The 13,639-nt window shown below is 44.7% G+C and overlaps 1 protein-coding gene across 2 annotated transcripts in view; it reads left to right on the top strand.

Annotated features, from left to right (window-relative positions):
- The window catches only part of B4GALT4 (beta-1,4-galactosyltransferase 4), a 30,939-nt gene extending 17,656 nt beyond the window's left edge, over positions 1-13,283 (top strand). For both annotated transcript variants that reach the window (XM_070369887.1, XM_070369880.1), the window contains 4 exons: positions 498-685; positions 7,982-8,104; positions 10,511-10,615; positions 12,373-13,283. In XM_070369887.1, the coding sequence (XP_070225988.1) occupies positions 498-685; positions 7,982-8,104; positions 10,511-10,615; positions 12,373-12,505 (549 nt within the window). In that variant the 3' untranslated portion in view covers positions 12,506-13,283. The remainder of the gene's footprint in view (positions 1-497; positions 686-7,981; positions 8,105-10,510; positions 10,616-12,372) is intronic.
- The last annotated feature ends 356 nt before the right edge of the window (positions 13,284-13,639 follow it).

Here is a 13,639-nt window from a genome sequence, read left to right as displayed (position 1 = left end):
ATTTTTTGAGTTTCTTTATTAGTAAAAACTTTAAATAACTATGGTTTTTTAAAAAAAATTGTTATAAAACACACATAACATAAAATATACCATCTTAACCATTTTTATTATACAGTTCAGTGCTGCTGCTAAGTCGCGTCAGTCGTGTCCGACTCTGTGCGACCCTATAGACGGCAGCCCAGTGTTAAGTAAATTCATATTATTGTGCAACTGATCTCAACTAATCTTTTTTCCTGCAAAACAAACTCTAAACCCATTAAACAGCAGTCTTTCATTTTAAGGTGCTTTTAGTTATGGAATATAAGTATGTATGAAGCATAAAGAAAAACACAAAGGGTCTGTTATTGTTAATTCAATCTACTGTGTCAGATTTTCATGTCATGCGTATATTCTTATGCATTAGAGAATAATACCCACTCCTGCATGTGAAATGAAAAGGGACACAGTGTGAAATCTTGTCTTAGGAGCTTTTCAAGTTGTAATTTCCATATCTACAGGCTGGAAGTAAGAAGTTTAATCGCGCCAAACTCCTGAATGTGGGCTATATAGAAGCTCTCAAGGATGAAATTTGGGACTGTTTCATATTCCACGATGTGGACCTGGTGCCTGAGAACGATTTGAACCTTTACAGGTGTGAGGATCAGCCCAGGCATTTGGTGGTTGGCAGGAACAGCACGGGGTACAGGTAAGGTGGCTCTGCTCATGGCTGGCTGGGGTCAGGATGCTTGGCCTGTGGTCATCAAGGCTGTGGAGACATATGTCTGTGGAAAATGAGAAATAGGAAGAATGGTCCATGACAGCTCCTTCAAAGTTTAAAACAGGAATTAGAGAAATTAGATTTTTTTTTCTTATTAGGAAAAAGTCCTACAAATGCCTTGGCAGGAGATCACAAAGATAAAGGGGGAGAGAACAGGAGAGGGAAAATCATCTAAACACTGCACATGGTGGCCAGACTTGCCTGCAGGGCCCGCCTGGTAGAACTTTGCTACACGCTCCCATGCTGAGTAGGGCTACAGTAACTCATCTATCTGTCCCTGACTTCTGTCTCTGGGAGGCAAAGAGACGGAGCCTCCAGGTCCGCTTTTAGGCCTCTTTTGTGAGCCTGTGATGTCTCTTTCCAGACTGTGGCATCTTTCTAGAGTCCAGGGGGAGCCTGGGAGGGGCATGTCCATCGAGTGGTCTGCCCGGGAGCTGGGACGCCCGGGACAAGTCCCTTTCTCTTAAAACCACTGTGGGAAGAGCTAGGCACCGTCATTTCTGCTTCCATTCCCCACCCCACGCCTTCCCTCAGGAGAGCCATAGGTGCTTTTCAGTCCTAGTTTATTAATAAGTTCCTCTTGAAAACAACCGAGAGGAAATAGTGAGCAGGAAGCTTTTCCAAAAGTGAACCTGCATGTTCACTTATAAGTGTGCACACTTACCTGTCAGCCTGCCCCAAGCCCTTCCTGTCATATATGCTCATATATGGAGTGCTTACTATGCTGGGGCCAGGAGACCAGTCTGAAGAAGGGAGAGTGCCTGCCCTCACAGTGCTTCCTGGTGTGTGTGGGGAGACGGGCATCTAGAGTGGAGCTGTGTCAGCTCTGCACTTCTCTTGTGCAAATTCAACAAGAAGTGCTTGTTAATGAGGGGGAGAATATGGGAGTGGTGAGGCAGAGGAACAGACAGCTATAAAATAATAAGGGAAATTCCACCAGGGTCTACTCCAGAAAGTGAGCACAATCTCTTGACACCTTCCTTGGTCTTGGTTTCCATGTTGTTCTTAGTATGTAGGTTTCTCACTTTGGACTGTTTAAGAGTTTTCCAGGAGTAACACTGACTGCAGGGAATTTTTGCCTCAGGTAAGACTGTACAGACAGAGGATGAGATGGTTGCATGGCATCACTGACTTAATGGACATGAGTTTGAGTAAGCTCTGGGAGTTGGTGATGGACAGGGAAGCCTGGAGTGCTGCAGTCCATGGGGTCTCAAACAGTGGGACGCGACTGAGTGGCTGAACTGAACTGACAGACTGTAAATCCAGTCCCTGTGTGAAGTGTGGGATATAAACAAATACCTGGAATAAACTGCAGTGGGTGAGAGCACACTGTCTTTAAGAAACACCCTGGGAAGGGTTTAACGCTGTTGTTCAGGAAACGTGGCACCTTTATCTTGTGGAATCAATGGGAGCTTCCCAGCAGAGTTCCAGGACATGGAAGCAAGAGAGAATGTGGCACAGGTTTGGAGGAAAGGCGGGTGGCTCGTTAGTGCTGGAGAATGAATGTCTGGGATGGTGGAAGGAGGAGAGGCTAGAGACGAGAGTGGGCAGGGGCCAGATTAGGCAGGCCTTATCCAGTCTCATAAGGTGTTTGGAGTTCCTGTGGAAGGTATCAGAGTGCTGCTGATGCATGGTTAGAACCGGAGAATGACAGGAGAATTCAGCTGGCCTTTGGTGTGCGGGATGGAGCCAGGCAGGAGGGGAGAAGATGAGGGCAGACGCCCACTCCTGCCTCCAGGCTCCAGGGACACTTGGGCAAGAGGGCAGGGGAAGGTCTGGAAGAGAACCCCAGGGTTTTTTCTTTTGGGAAACTTGATCATTTTCTGGAGGTTTTGGTGTCTGGTCTCTGAGCCACCTCTGCGTTGAAGAAAGCAGTATATTATATCCGGGTACCTTGGTATTTTCAGAAGCATGGCAATTATCTGCTCACTTACTGGTAGTAAGATGTCACTCTTTACAATACAGAATACTGTACTTCAGACCCTTGACATGGATAATAATGTCCCCTTGCCCAGTCTTTCTAAACACTGTGGTAAGAAATTATAGTCACACAGGATTGTTCTTTTGTTTGTTTTTGGATTATGGATACACTGAATTGTTTCAAGGACAGCCCTTCTGTTAGGATTCTAGATTTTATCTCTGCTTTAAGCTGCACCATAAGAAAATGAGCTCTTGGGCATTCCTGCTGGGAACCGATCTGGAGTATAACTTTGGTATGATGATCGTGGGTTTTATCAGATGCCACGCAATCTAAAAACAACCCCTTATGAATCTTGCTGTTTTAACTCGCTATGGCAATTGGCCAAATGTTTCTTTTATAACTAGATATCTGGCAGTCTTTGTCTTCCTTGAATAACTGACAGTTTTCCTAATGTAAATCATGTGGTTGAATCTGTCTCCTCTTTTGATCTGGATGCAAGAAGCTGGGAGCTAAATCTATGACCTTCTTGTAGAAGCTGAGAGTCTTATTTGCAGATCAGAGTTCTAATGTATTTCGTATTCTAATCTCTCTAGTTGGGGCAGGTGCAGTCGGTTGCAGGCAACTAAGTGTCTGCCCATGTATAGAGTCTTCTCTTGTGTTGTTGGAAGAGGGTGTTTGTTATGACCAGTGCATTTTCTTGGCAAAACGCTATTAGTCTTTGCCCTGCTTCATTCCGTATTCCAAGGCCAAATATGCCTGTTACTCCAGGTGTTTCTTGACTTCCTACTTTTGCATTCCAGTCCCCTATAATGAAAAGGACATCTTTTTTGGGTGTTAGTTCTAAAAGGTCTTGTAGGTCTTCATAGAACCGTTCAACTTCAGCTTCTTCAGCATTACTGGTTGGGGCATAGACTTGGATTACTGTGATATTGAATGGTTTGCCTTGGAAATGAACAGAGATCATTCTGTCGTTTTTGAGGTTGCATCCAACTGTGTTTCAGACTCTTTTGTTGACCATGATGGCTACTCCATTTCTTCTGAGGGATTCTTGCCCGCAGTAGTAGATATAATGGTCATCTGAGTTAAATTCACCCATTCCAGTCCATTTTAGTTTGCTGATTCCTAGAATGTCGACATTCACTCTTGCCATCTCTTGTTTGACCACTTCCAATTTGCCTTGATTCATGGACCTGACATTCCAGGTTCCTGTGTAATATTGCTGTTTACAGCATCAGACCTTGCTTCTATCACCAGTCACATCCACAGCTGGGTATTGTTTTTGCTTTGGCTCCATCCCTTCATTCTTTCTGGAGTTATTTCTCCACTGATCTCCAGTAGCATATTGGGCACCTACTGACCTGGGGAGTTCCTGGGGAGTTCCTCTTTCAGTATCCTATCATTTTGCCTTTTCATACTGTTCATGGGGTTCTCAAGGCAAGAATACTGAAGTGGTTTGCCATTCCCTTCTCCAGACTCTATACATGGACATCACCAGATGGTCAACACCGAAATCAGATTGATTATATTCTTTGCAGCCAAAGATGGAGAAGCTCTATACAGTCAGCAAAAACAAGACCAGGAGCTGACTGTGGCTCAGATCATGAACTCCTTATTGCCAAATTCAGACTTAAATTGAAGAAAGTAGGGGAAAGCACTAGACCATTCAGGTATGACCTAAATCAAATCCCTTTTGATTATATAGTGGAAATGAGAAATAGATTTAAGGGCCTAGATCTAATAGATAGAGTGCCTGATGAACTATGGAATAAGGTTCGTGACATTGTACAGGAGACAGGGATCAAGACCATCCCCATGGAAAAGAAATGCAAAAAGCAAAATGGCTGTCTGGGGAGGCCTTACAAATAGCTGTAAAAAGAAGAGAAGCGAAAAGCAAAGGAGAAAAGGAAAGATATAAGCATCTGAATGCAGAGTTCCAAAGAATAGCAAGAAGAGATAAGAAAGCCTTCTTCAGCAATCAATGTAAAGAAATAGAGGAAAACAACAGAATGGGAAAGACTAGAGATTTCTTCAAGAAAATTAGAGATACCAAGGGAACATTTCATGCAAGATGGGCTCAATAAAGGACAGAAATGGTATGGACCTAACAGAAGCAGAAGATATTAAGAAGAGATGGCAAGAATACACAGAAGAACTGTACAAAAAAGATCTTCACGACCCAGATAATCAAGATGTGAACTCCGGGGAGTTGATGATGGACAGGGAGGCCTGGCGTGCTGCGATTCATGGGGTCACAAAGAGTTGGGCACGACTGAGCGACTGAACTGAACTGAACTGAAGTGTCTGCCCCCCGGTTTTAACTGTGTGTCCTTGCACCACAGAGCTTAAATCAGCACAATATTGTCACAACTGTCTGTTGAGTACAAAGAGAAGTGCAAGAAATGTTTTTACTTTACACACATGCAGAGGGAAGAAGTTTAAGTAACTTGTCTCAGTTATCTCAGTTTCTGTGAAGATAGAGATAAATCTTGTTTCTCCCCATGATTATGTCAGTGATAAAGATCTCTTCTAGGCCGTGGGACATTTTGTTGCTAAGAATTCTTTTGATACCTTCCTGCTTTCTACAAGGACGCTACTGTTATTTTATGACTGCATTTTCCCCACCCTTGGGCCTTTAAAAATAAGTAGAACTATCTCTGGGCCAATCAAGTATTTTATGCTTTTCTAGGTAAGAAGAAAAACCAGGAGCAATGAACAATAAACATGTAGATATTTGGCACCTAAGAGGCAACTGAGAAACTGATAATTCTTGAACCTCCCTTTCCGGCTGGTCTCCTCCTACAGCTGAACAGGTCTCTAGGTTCTCCTCAGACAGCCTGTACTTTTCTCCCTCTCTGCTTTTCCTAATGGAGCTTGGGTCATCAGCTGTTACTCAGTTGTGTCTGACTCTTCGCAATCCTGTGAACTGTAGCCCAGCAGGCTCTTCTGTCCATGGAATTCTTCAGGCAGGAATATGGGAGTGGGTAGCCATTCCCTTCTTCAGGGGATTTTCCTGATCCAGGGATTGAACCCCATCTCCCGCACTGCAGGCAGATTCTTTACCATCTGAGCCACCAGGGAAGCCCCTGATTACCAGGAGTTCCCCCCATTTTTCTGCCTCTCTGAATCCTTCCAGGCCCACTTGCCCTGATGTTGTCGTCGCCTTCCTCAGAACCCCGAGAATAGTCACCTCTCTTGTTGCACTGTCAACCGTGTGAGGCTGGGCCCACTTATTCCAGTGTTTAGCCAGCTGCTTTGCACCCAGTGGATAATAGTTACTTAATAGATGACTCCAAGTCATCAGTGCTGTTTCCTCCTGGTGACTGCTTGTTGGTGCTCTGCAGGTTATGCCTGAGCAGTGATTCCACTCAGAGTCCTGATGAAGCTGCTCTTTAGGTAGTTTAGGAATCCCTTCCCAGCCAAACAGTGTCCATTCACAAGGCAACAAGTCACTGTAGTCGATGTCTTGGTCAATAACACCTGTCTTCTGAGCACTTTGTTCTTTTTGTTTGTTTTAGGTTGGGGGTATATAAGTAAATCTGTTTCCATTGTGGGTTAAGCAGGGTCCACCCCATCTGTACTCAGAGCATAGAAACAAACAGCTGAGCTACAAATTAACTTTTGGGACTTCATCTGTTAGGTGGCAGGTGTCAACATCAGGGGTCCCTAACCGCTGGGATCTAATGCCTGATGATCTGAGGTGGAGCTGATAAAATAATAATTAGTAACAAGTGCACAATAAATGTAATGCACTTGCTACTGCTGCTGCTGCTGCTGCTAAGTCGCCTCAGTCGTGTCTGACTCTGTGCGACCCCACAGACGGCAGCCCACCAGGCTCCCCCGCCCCTGGGATTCTCCAGGCAAGAACACTGGAGTGGGTTGCCATTTCCTTCTCAAATGCATGAAAGTGAAAAGTGAAAGTGAAGTTGCTCAGTCGTGTCCGACTCTTCGGAACCCCTTGAATCATCCCCAAACCATCCTTCTCTCACCCCCTGCACTGTCCATGGAAAAATTCTTCCACGAAACTGGTCCCTGGTGCCAAAAAGATTGGGGACTGCTGGCCTACATGGTGACTGATCTTTCCTTTTGGTTTTCCTTCTTATCTGGAAAAGCAGAAATATTTCATTGGTCCTGGAATACTTTGAACTGACGTTAATTAAAGTAAGAAATCCTCCATATATTCACCTTCTCTTATTCGATAACATCCAAGTTGTTAAGCTGCCTTCATTTGCGTTTCTAAATGGTTACCGTGTTCTAAGGGATGTCTCTATTTCTCAGATTCGCATTAGTCCTAAATGAGTGGGACGTGCTCTCTGGCCAGTGCCTCTGTTCTTTCCCTTTTCCTTGTTGGTATCCCCATAGCTCCGCCCTCTTTACTCTTCTCTCTTCACTTATTGCATTGTCTTCGGGCAACTTTTGCTACTCTTGTGCCCTCAAGTACCACCTCTCGACAGCTTATTTCCGAAGCTATCTCTATAACTACTCTTCTGTATTGAACTTGGACCCTGTATCCTTTTTCCCACTGGCAGAAGCCCCATGAGAACCTCAAATTCAGCTTATCCAAACCATAATTTGTCTCCTTCTCAAAACCTAATTATTAGTGTGTATACCCTGTTTTTGTGACAGGCATTATCATCTACCTAGCTGCCCATGCTGGAGCCCTCGGGGTTATTAAGGTATGTCGGGTTCTCCAGGAGACAGGCTCTGAGATGGAGATTTGTGTAAAAGTGGAGGTTTGCATACAAAGTGTGTTCAGGACCTGTCTCTTGCCCTCCACCCAACTCGCTAAAAAAAGTAAAAGTGAAAAACCGTTTTGTTGTTGTTCACTCATGTTGTTGTTGTGGTTGTTTAGTCGCTCGGTCATGTCTGACTCTTTGCAACCCCATGGATTGTAGCACGCCAGGCTTCCCTGTCCTTCACAAAATTTAATGCCTAACCTGCACCCAGCCTTAGATTTCTTCTTAACCCACAACTGTTTGGCACACCACTGTTTACTGGATTTACACATGAGATGAGGTCTGTCATCCAGGTCTGATGTTACAGTGTACATGCACAGGTACCTGTGTAGACCTCTGCACACAACCATGAACAACCGAAGGTGGGTGGCACCTTGCTTAGCGAGCCTGTCTGGACAGAGGTTGGAAGGCCAGGAGTGTGGGGAGGTGGCTCTTGAGCAGGAGTGGACGGGTGAGAGAGCACAGTCTTCAGTGTCCCTGGAATACGCCCGCCCTGCGAAGTCTGGATCGGCTGTAGAGAACAAAAGGACTTCGTGTTAACCTTCTTGCCTTCTCTGTCCTCTCTTTCAGGTTACGTTACAGTGGATATTTTGGGGGTGTTACTGCCCTAAGTCGAGAGCAATTTTTCAAGGTGAATGGATTCTCTAACAACTACTGGGGATGGGGAGGCGAAGACGATGACCTCAGACTCAGGTGAACAACAGAGACAGGTCCCCTTCACGGGGTCTGCTAGCCGTAGTTGTGTGTGGTTCCTGTGGATGCCAGGCCAGCAGGTCATGAGGCTTGAACTTGTCCTAGAGGGGTGGCAGAGGGCGGGGAGGGGGGTGAACGAGGGGGCTCAAATTGCTCTTTGCCACTGGCAGTTCAGAGATGACAGAGGGTGGTCCGGTTCTGGCTTATGGATGTCTGCGGTCCAGGAGTGTTGATGGAGGTGTCTGTGGACTTGGCAGCAGGTCCTAGCTACTGAGATAGGGTCTCCCCAGTGAACGGATAGTCCCAGACTAGAGTGTCTGTAAAGCTACAATCCGAGGAAAGTGGCCAGAGGTCTGTTCTAAGCCTCTGCCTTCTCTCAGACCCCAGGTGACACTGGCAGTTCCCAGTGTTGTGCACAGCAGGGAGTGCCTGTCGCACACCCTGGAGCAAACCAGGATGCCCTCTCCCACGCTCTGTGGGAGCAGCTGCTGGCATAACCCAGAGCTGCTGGCATGACCTCAGATTCTCTTGGACTCTTTCCAACTCTGGAGGATTCACAAGGAATATGCCTGGTCTCCTCTCTCAGCCCCTTTTCCTAAACTTGGGTTTCGTGGCCAGATAGTTACGGGTATCCCTAACTCCCAGAATTAAGTAATTTTTTTCAAGAGCCTGGGGGCAGTATATTCAGACTTGTATTAACAAGGTCTTTCTGTTAGGGAGACCCCCCCACCCAACCCTGCCCCATCCTCCTATTGTTGCCTCTTAGAAAGTAAACTTCTCAGCTGGGGTTCTGAATTAATAGATGTGTGGCTTCCAGAAATTTTCCTTTGCTTTTCCATTGCTTCAGCATGAGGAAGCCATGGCTCCAGGTTGGTTTTGTTCCCAAGTCTAGGCTGAGAGTCTCTCCAGTGTTTTTGGCAGGAGGGAACGGATCTCTCTGGCCAAAGGCTGCCTAGGAAGGGCTGTAGTGATGGGCGGCGTACTTCATGGCCCAGCCCATCAGCAGCCTGCGTGGCTGTCTGTGGCTTATGAAGTGGACAGAAGATGCCTGCTAGATTGCAGGGCAGGAATAGCAAGGGCTCAGTCAACGTATCCATCATATTCCCCAGCTCCTTTTTACTTCCCAGATGGGATGGTTAGTAGAATTTTACATTGGTGATGGATCTTCACTCTGCTATTCCTGTTGCTCTTTGGCTTCAATGTAAAAGGGAGCCCCCAAGTTTGTTTTCAACATCATAGCCTCCAGAGTGGTTCTTGACTAATGCTGTGAATAAACCAACTGATATGAGCATAAAAATTTTGTGGAAATTTCTTTACTACTTATTTACTCACCTGTGCAACAGGCACCACCCTCTTTATGCTTATAGAGTACATTACGTTTTGCAAAGGATCTTCCACATGGACTGTCTTCTTTGAGCCTGTCAGATCAACTGTGTGTCCCATTGCTCTTTGGTTGAGGAAACCCAGGCCTGGAATAATGAACTGACTTCCCCAAGGTTGTAAATAATGAAGTCTAGATTTGAATCTAGGTTTGTGACCTTTAGCAGTTGTACTTTCCCTAAAAAATAAAACACTAAGTAAATAGGGATCCTGAGAGACTTGGCCTTTTAAAGATGTATTTTCTCAGCTGTTTTTAGAAAACAACAAACTGTGTATTGATACATCTTTGTACCTCATTAGTAAATGTTAAGTGTGGTTCTTTTATGAATTTATTGCCTGAGGTTCAACATAAGAAAATTCTTTTTTTAAAATACCAAAAGAATCAAGATATATGTGTCAGTTCAGTTCAGTTCAGTCACTCAGTCGTGTCCACCTCTTTGCGACCACATGAATCGCAGCACACTAGGCCTCCCTGTCCATCACCAACTCCCAGAGTTCACCCAAACTCACGTCCATCGAGTCGGTGATGCCATCCAGCCATCTCATCTTCTACCATCCCCTTCTCCTCCTGCTCCCAATCCCTCCCAGCATCAGAGTCTTTTCCAGTGAGTCAACTCTTCGCATGAGGTGGCCAAAGTACTGGAGTTTCAACTTCAGCATCAGTCCTTCCAATGAACACCCAGGACTGATCTGCTTTAGGATGGACTGGTTGATCTCCTTGCAGTCCAAGGGACTTTCAAGAGTCTTCTCCAACACCACAGTTCAAAAGCATCAATTCTTCGGCGCTCAGCTTTCTTCACAGTCCAACTCTCACATCCATACATGACCACTGGAAAAACCATAGCCTTGACTAGACGGACCTTTGTTGGCAAAGTATGTCTCTGCTTTTGAATATGCTATCTAGGTTGGTCATAACTTTCTATGGGCACATGTATATAAATTTTTGCAAGTGACTTTTTTCTTAAGTACCTAGTGGCAGATAAGTGGAATAGAATTTTTCTTTAAACACCTCTGTTATTTTTCCAGGGTTGAACTTCATAGAATGAAAATAACCCGGCCACTGCCTGAAGTGGGTAAATATACTATGATCTTCCACAAGAGAGACCAAGGCAATGAGGTGAATATAGGACGGTAAGTCCTGGAGTCACATGCCTGACAGCCTACCTGTTTAATCTCTTCAGTCCATAGTCCTATGCCAGATTTGATCAGATAAACCAGTTTATTTTGTTCAGAGCTTTTTCTTAAGGTAATTTTTCAAACAGACCCAAAAGCAAAGGGAAATAGTCTATTGAATTCTCACATAGACATATCCCATACCCGGTTTCAACAGTTATCAATTCATAGCCTCTCTTTTTTCTCTCACTTTCTTTTCCTCACCCACTGGATTCTTTAGAAGCAAATCAGATATCACAGCATTTCATGTGTAAATAATTCAATATGTATCCTTAAAATAAAAGAAATATTTAAAAAAAGAATTGCAGTACCATTATCATGTGCGTGCATGCTCAGTTGTGTCTGACTCTTTGCAACCCCCGGAGAAGGCGATGGCACCCCACTTTCTTGCCTGGAAAATCCCAAGGACGGAGGAGCCTGGTAGGCTGCAGTCCCTGGGGTCACTAGGAGTCGGACACGACTGAGCGACTTCACTTTCACTTTTCACCTTCATGCATTGGAGAAGGAAATGGCAACCCCCTCCAGTGTTCTTGCCTGGAGAATCCCAGGGATGGGGGAGCCTGGTGGGCTGCCGTCTATGGGGTTGCAGAGTTGGACACGACTGCAGTGACTTAGCAGCAGCAGCAGCTTTTCGACCCCATGGACTGCAGCCTGCCAGGCTCCTGTGTCCTTGGGATTTTCCTGGCAAGAACACTGGACTGGGTTGCCATTTCCTACTCCAGGAGATCTTCTCAATCCAGGGATTGAACCCATGTCTCCTGCTTTGGTAGGCGGATTCTTTACCACTGTGCCACCTTGGAAGCCACCATTGTCATACCTAAAATAAAATCAGCAGTACTTCTTTACTGTTATCAGATGTCCAATTAATGTTCAGATTTCCCTGATTATCTCATAAATGCTTAAAAATTTTTTTAAACAGTTGGTTTATTCAGGTCAGGATTCTAGACAAGGTTGGCACATTACGTTTGAATGATCTCTGTGAAATTACTTTTAATTTGTAGGTACCCCCTTCCTTTTTTTCCCCATTGTAAGTTATTTGAACAAGCCAGGTCATTTTTCTGATGGAATTTTCACATCGTGGAATAAAGGGAAAAAATTAGCATTGGTTTATCATTTCAAAATGATGAGTGTATGCTACCTACATCCTTCTGAATGTAGTTAATATTCTTTTTGATGCTTGGATTGTTTTTGGCAAATGTTATCTTTTCCTAGCTGTTCCTGAATCCTTTGACAGAGCTCTAGTTGTTTTGAGAGCTTCTTTCCCTTTGCTCTGGTGTGATGAGCTGTTTTAGGTTCATCCTGTGTTTCTGCCCTGGGAATTAACTCTTTCGCCAAGGAATCCTGGCAGATAAACCAGTTCTTTTGGGTGCTATGTCTGAGGATTCATAGATTCCCTGAAGCTTATCCAAGGGCCTGTCAGCAGTGGATGACATGTATCATTGTACAGTCTTCTGTTCTATAGACCAGGGCTCACCACGTGCAGGATTGTTCTCATCATTGGTTCTCAGGGTCTTCCATGGGGTCTTCCACGGGAACACATGGCTGTCGTTGGTGTCTGTAACCTTAGATGAGAAAACTTAACTTCTTTTACAGTTGGAAGCCCAGCAGGTGCAATAATTTAGAAAGATGCCTTTGCCAAACTTTATGGCAAGGCAAAAAGCAATGGAAGTAGATGTTACATTCTTATCATTCATGTTTGTTCTTTTTATCTTTAGGATGAATCTCTTACATCAGGTGTCACGTGTCTGGAGAACAGATGGGTTGAGCAGCTGTGGTTATAAATTACTCTCTGTGAATTACAATCCTTTATATGTCAACATCACAGTGGATTTCTGGTCTGATCCATGACCCTGGCTCTTCTGGTGACATTTGGAGGGACTGAATATTTGATTGCAGTAATCTAGAGACTTCCCCTAGTAGCACACATTAAGAACTTGTGGCCGATCTTTGAGCTGATTTTCCCTCTTTGGTATTTTCTTAGCAGAGTTCCTGGTGATGTGGAATGTAAAACAATTGTAGAAGACAGCTTTGTTAGTTGTTTTGATCATGAAGGTTAACTACGGTACTGTAGATAACTTGGGACTAACTATGAAAGGACCACTCGAAAGATACCATGAAGGCTACTTGAGAACTCTGATTGGAGAAGATGTATTTCTGTTTGAAGTGATACATATATTCTGGAATGAAAAAGGCCATGGGAAATAAGATGCTGAATGTCCCAGAGAATCAGAATTCTTCTCGTCCCAGGGGGAAGGGGTTAAAGATAAGTTTCTGTTACTCATTTATCCTGCGTGGTTGTCTGTGAAGAGGCGGGTCCCACGTGAGAGGAAGGCTGAAGAAGAGGAGAGAAAGGTGAAGAATCAAGATGCCATGAACTTGGGGCTGAAGAGGTGGCAGAAGGACCACGTCAGGCAGAGGGCGGCTGCGGCTGTGGCCCTGTGTCAGGCGCCCCCTGCCCAGGCACCCCTTCCAGTCCCGGCTCGGCAGAGAACACATTTTATCTACTAGTTTTTAGGGCATTTTTGTAAAATCATTTTGTACGTGTAGGGTATGATGTAGCAGTTTACAAATTGCATATTAACTAATAATACATTGGAAATACCTCTGTAGTAAAATATGAAGAAGCTTTGGTTGTTCATTCTTGTTTTTTTAAACTGTTCTTTTGTTACCAAACCAAACTTGGGTGTGTTTTCTCACATGCGGTACAGCCAGTCTACTGAAAACAGTCTGTGGTGAAGCACTTATTGTGGGCACCAAGCAAGGGAATCCAGGCAGCTAGTGCCTAAGAAGTTAAAACACTTAAAAAAAAAAAAATTTATTTATTTTAATTGGAGGCTAACTACTTTACAATATTGTAGTGGTTTTTGCCATACACTGACATGAATCAGCCATGGGTGTACACGTGTCCCCCATCCTGAAATCCCCTCCCCCCTCCCTCCCCGTCCCATCCCTCAGGGTTGTCCCAGTGCACCGGCCCTGAGC

The sequence above is a fragment of the Bos mutus genome, chromosome 1 (genome assembly GCF_027580195.1).
Source record: "Bos mutus isolate GX-2022 chromosome 1, NWIPB_WYAK_1.1, whole genome shotgun sequence".
Taxonomy (NCBI): Eukaryota; Metazoa; Chordata; class Mammalia; order Artiodactyla; family Bovidae; genus Bos; species Bos mutus.
The sequence above is the reverse complement of the archived record's forward strand: the minus strand, read 5'-3'. Positions and strand labels throughout refer to the sequence as shown.